The 5,275-nt window shown below is 53.9% G+C and overlaps 1 protein-coding gene across 1 annotated transcript; it reads left to right on the top strand.

The window, feature by feature from the left end:
- Nucleotides 1-860: 860 nt before the first annotated feature.
- On the top strand, nt 861-4,354 carry LOC123116823 (uncharacterized). Its single transcript, XM_044537718.1, has 2 exons — nt 861-1,196; nt 3,351-4,354. Exons 1-2 carry the CDS (start codon nt 861-863, stop codon nt 3,543-3,545), a joined length of 531 nt encoding a protein of 176 aa, XP_044393653.1. The 3' UTR covers nt 3,546-4,354.
- Nucleotides 4,355-5,275: the final 921 nt, after the last annotated feature.

Genomic DNA, 5,275 nt, shown 5'->3' on the forward strand with positions numbered 1-5,275 from the left:
CGGTGGCGGGCGACGTGGGAGTGGGCGGCGTAGCTGGGCGGATGTGGAGGCACCGATAGCTGGCAGAGTCGTCGACAAAAACGGCGGCGGCGACGAAAGAGGAGCGTGAGGGTTGCTGTTGGATGGGGGGAGGCCAATGTGCCACCGATCAGCGGGCCGTGGGAGGAGAGGGCGAGCGTGTGCGCGTCCGTCGCATGTCCGCGCCGACGCAAATCCGGCTCAAAAATGGGCCGGAAATGGGTCGCCCGCGGACGAATAGCGAGCGCGCGTCTGTTTGGGTCGGCATGTTGGGCCGCCTTTTGTATCCATGCCGACCCAAAAGAACGGCGGCGGACGAAATTATATCAAGCACATGCAATAATTTTGGAGTAATGGTCTAGAAAGTTACTTAAATTATTACATAATCTCATAAATATATAATTAAGTTACAAAATGTGTTTACACACAAAATTATGACATAATCTCATAAATATATAATTAAGTTACAAAATGTGTTTACACACAAAATTATGTGTTCACCAACAGAATCACCATTTCGACGGAGATTCGAGAAGGGGGTTTACCCTAGGCATTTGCATCTCTATCTATCTATCTACTACTATTAAACAAGCAAACATATTCATCACTAAGTACACCCAGCCTAACGTACACACAACAACGCGAAGCAATTACAGCCGCATGATCAGAGCCATTTAGTTTAATCTAACCATTAAAATTATACCAACCCCCAGCCAGAATTGCGTTTAGCAATTTGCGCAAGCGGACGAAAACTCTGCCGAACCAAACGTTCCGCGCTCCACCCCGATACATCGCTCCGTTAATCCAAGGAAGGAAAAAAAACACAAGCCGATGTCAAACAGATGGGTATTTGCAGGCGGGTGATGCGGGCAACGCGGGGCGGCGGCGGCGGCAGCTCGATGCAGGGAGGCGTGGGTTCCGGCAGGGCTGGCATGGATCTGGCGGATGGCAGCCGGATCGGATCGATGACCTGCGGCTCCGGCGAGTCGGAAGGGCGGCGCCGGCGGCTGAGCTCCTCCATGGACTGCTGCAGTTCCAGGGAGAGAGAGAGAGCTTCGAAGGCTCGCCTTTTCGATCCGGGGCCCCATCTTCCAGCCCTCTCGAGCACCGACGCCGTTGTCGTTCCCCTTCTTCTTAGACCCCCGGGACGTCCTGCCGCTGCGGTCTCCACCTTTGAGGTATGCATGGGCAGCTAGGTTGTCTGATTGTTTCTTCACAGCATCAATTCTCCTTGCTAATTCAATCGAGCAATCCCACTAGGGTGGGGATGGGACCTTCGCAATTTCTGTGGTCAGATTCGCTCTGGGTGTAGTGTCCACGGCACGATCATACATGCTGCTGTGTTCCTGGATTCCGTCTTGGGGATGATTTGTGTATGATTTGCTATATTCATCTTGCGTTGTTAATTTCTGTCGCTTTTACAAAGAATGATGCGTCATAGCTTGGTGCCTTTTAGGAATTTCAGTATTTGTTTAGAAGATACTGTATAAAGTATTGATTTCTTCGCAGCTAGCAACTCCAGTGGTGTGTTAAATATCTGCTCATCATTTGATAGAGGTAATAGCACCAGGAGTCCCAGAATTTGTCATGGATGTGACGATTTGGTCCCAAACTTGCAAAAGCCAACTATTGAGTCCCACAACTTGCACCCAATGTGCAAATCTAGTCCTAGCCAATCGTAGCACGACAAGTGGTGCCTAGTCAGCACAGCCGGTCAGCCCAGCACTTTTTGCAATTACCCCCCTGGACTTAGCACTAATCAACCCGCACTACACCGGTGGAGGTGGTGGTTTCGGTGGAGGTGCCAGAGGCGGTGCAGGCGGCGGTGCCGGTGCAGGTGGTGGTCTTGGCCTAGGCGCAGGAAGCGGTGCCTGTGGTGGCCTTAGAGGTGGTTCAGGTGGAGGAGGAGGACTCGGTGGTGGTGCCGGAGGAGGTTCAGGTGGTGGCCTCGGAGGTGGCGCCGGTTCCGGTGGTGGACTTGGAGGTGGCGCCGGAGGAGGTGCCGATTCAGGTGGTGGGCTCGGTGGTGGCGCAGAAGGAGGTTCAGGTGGTGGGCTCGATGGTGGTGCGGGAGGCGGAGCAGGAGGAGGCCTTGGAGGAGGTGCTGGTTCAGGCGGTGGCCTCGGTGGTGGCGCAGGAGGAGGGTCCGGTGGTGGTGTGGGAGGCGGCGCAGGTGGAGGTGCCGGTTCAGGCGGTGGTCTCGGTGACGGCGCGGGAGGAGGCTCTGGTGGTGGCTTTGGTGGCGGCGCGGGTGGAGGCGCGGGAGGAGGTGGTGGACTCGGCGGTGGAGCCGGTGGAAGCGGTGGCGCCGGAGCCGGCGGCGGTTTCGGGGGAGGCAAGGGCGGCGGCTTCGGCGGTGGCGTAGGCGGAGGAGGCGGCAAGGGCGGAGGCTTCGGTGGCGGAGGCGGTGCAGGTGGTGGCGCCGGTGGTGGCTTCGGAGGAGGCGCGGTGGCGGAGCTGGCGCCGGTGGCGGCGGGGGATTCGGCGGAGGCGGAGGTGCAGGCGGCGGCGGCGACATCGGTGTCGGGCAGTGAGGCTCGCTCGCGCGAGGAACGGGCGGGCGGACGTACGTCGCGGTCGCCTCCGTCCATGCAGGAAGACGCGGGCGCCCTGAGGAGCAAGCAAGCAAGCAAATCTTGGTAATCTACGTACGTTCTATGTACGTAGGAGTATATGCGAATAATTTGTTGGGTGGTGAGCGATGATGAGTTCTCTACATGACATTTCTTTTCCTTGTGTATCCATGATAGCATTACTGTGACGCATGTATATATTATTTTGGAAGCCAATATATGTTTCCACTTGTACCAAAGATATATAAACAGATTATATTACGCAGAGAGTGAGAGTGATGCTGTTCTGCCCACTATACCATGTATAGTTGGAGCAAGAAATCTAGCTTTAAGCATCTTTTTCTATCTAAATTCCAGTGCCATACATGTCAGGAAATAATGTTAGGAGGGCCTGGCAGTATGATAGTGTCAGTTTAGTTGCTTGCCATTTTTTGGAATAGTTCCAATTACCATTTAATCATGGGGAGAGACAGTACATACATAAACACCTACTATAATAAAAATCATGTTGCAAAGGAACTACTAATTGACTACTACAACGAAATCATTGGATACAAACGAAACAGGACAAATAAGCGCCGGGTAAAAACTGAAAATGACAGTGTGGATTGCTAAACAAAGGCAGCTATAGCTAGCTACCCTACACGCCCTACACGTCGCTGCAGACATGCATGCATGCACGCATGGCGCCATTGCTCTATGGACCCTCCCTATGCCTGCAATAATTCCTTTGGTTAATTTCTTTTGGATCAACTCCAGGTCTCGAATTGGTTCATCAACGCCCGCGTCCGGCTGTGGAAGCCCATGATCGAGGAGATGTACCAGCAGGAGACCAATGAGCTTGAGGGCACCTCCGCCGGCGGCCGCGGGGGCGGTCCCGAGTCTGGCGCCGCGCCGACGACTTGCACTCCCCGACGACCACCGGCGCACAGCAGCACCCGCAGCAGCAAGTAGTAATGCAGCACGGCGGCGGCAGGTACGGCCAACAAGAGCACGGGACGTCCGGCGTCCACCCCCATAAGCTCGACCCCGGCAGGGCCCTTGGTGGCGGACGCCGCCTTCGTCGGCCTTGACCCGGCGGAGCTCCTTGGCGGCGACGCGCACGTGGGTGCCGCGGACGACCTGGGTGGTTCGAGCCCGGGGTGAGGATGAGGTACGGGCCCGCCACAACCGGCGCGGTCTCCGGCGATGTGTCGCTTACGCTGGGCCTGCAGCACGCGAGCGCAGCCAGCGCAGCCTGTAATTGAGGTGCAGTGCGGGTTGATTAGTGCTAAGTCCAGGGGGGTAATTGCAAAACGTGTGGTGCTGACCGGCTGTGCTGACTAGGCTCCACTTGTCGTGCTCTGATTGGCTAGGACTAGATTTGCACATTGGCTGCAAGTTGTGGGACTCAATAGTTGGCTTTTGCAAGTTCGGGACCAAATCGTCACATCCAGGACAAGTTCTGGGACTCCTGGTGCTATTACCTCCATTTGATACGTAGATTCTAACCCCTGCATTTCGTAGGGTTTGAAAGGAAGAAGAGAAGTTGAACCATGGGAAAGAGGAAGGTGTCCGCTAAGCCACCCACTAGGAAGCGGATGGACAAGCTCGATATTGCCTTTTCCTGCCCATTCTGCAATCATGGGAGCAGCGGATGGACAAGGTTGATATGGCATTTTCCTGCACATTCTGCAATCATGGGAGCAGCGTTGAATGCCTGATGTTAGTACCATCTTCACATATTTTTCCTGTTAGTTCGTTAATGCTGGATGGCTATCTATCCATTCAACATTGTGTCTGCCCTTCTTTTTTCTTCAGTGCTAAATTTTGTACCAGGCATCTCATTTGGTTTTGTTCCTTCTAAACCTAATGATAGCAACTCTGGGAATGGGGTATATCGTATGCATAAATTTTGTACAGCCATGCCCATTTCATATACTATTGGGGGTTTAATCACTGTAATCAACTATTATAATAGAGCATAGCTGAGGTAGTAAATGATGCAGGGTTATATGCAGACTCGGTTGCCATTAAATGATGTCTGTACGACAGGAGGCTCCGACGAGTTGGATGGACGGCGGCGGCGGCTGAGCTTCTCCATGGCCTGCTGCAGTTCCTGGGAGAGAGAGCTTTGAAGGTGAGGAGGAGATATAGAAGAACAGAAGGAATGGAGAGTTGGAAGGGCAGGGGCGTGGCGGCCTTGACTGTGAACCTCCGGTTGTGACGGTCTCCGGCGAGAGGCGGTGGATGGCGTCGACGCGAGCCTAGGGGGCGGCGGCGGTGGCTTGGAGCTGTGGGAGCTCGGGCGTTTGGTGTGTTTGGATCGCAGGCCAAAGGTTGTGCATATTGGGTACGTTTTGCATCGCTATCAAACCTGTCCATACAAAATGTTGCCATGATTTATCCTGATGTTGGCTAGATCTGAAGTATTACCTATCAAATCAACAATTCTTTCTGTTTTGAGGCCACATGCATGTTGATTCTGTCAACACACTGGGATCCCTGTAGATAGAACCATAAGAAGAGGACTGGTCCTCTGATCATTGTAGGCCTTCAACGCCCATTTAGGAATTAGGACACACACATATATTATTTGGATCTCCTGGCCAATGATTTGAGGAGCTAGCACTAGATGGTCTATCGTGGCGTACTTCTCCGTCGACGGAGACCCTCCGCTTCCGGTGAGTACAAGGGCGCTCTAC

Source organism: Triticum aestivum, chromosome 5B (genome assembly GCF_018294505.1).
Source record: "Triticum aestivum cultivar Chinese Spring chromosome 5B, IWGSC CS RefSeq v2.1, whole genome shotgun sequence".
Lineage (NCBI taxonomy): Eukaryota > Viridiplantae > Streptophyta > Magnoliopsida > Poales > Poaceae > Triticum > Triticum aestivum.

Excerpts from the sequence above, each read along its gene's own strand:
- LOC123116823 (XM_044537718.1), top strand. The coding sequence starts at position 861 with ATGGGTATTTGCAGGCGGGTGATGCGGGCAACGCGGGGCGGCGGCGGC. Across the intron at positions 1,197-3,350 it reads CTGCGGTCTCCACCTTTGAG|GTCTCGAATTGGTTCATCAA; the intron begins GTATGCATGGGC and ends GATCAACTCCAG.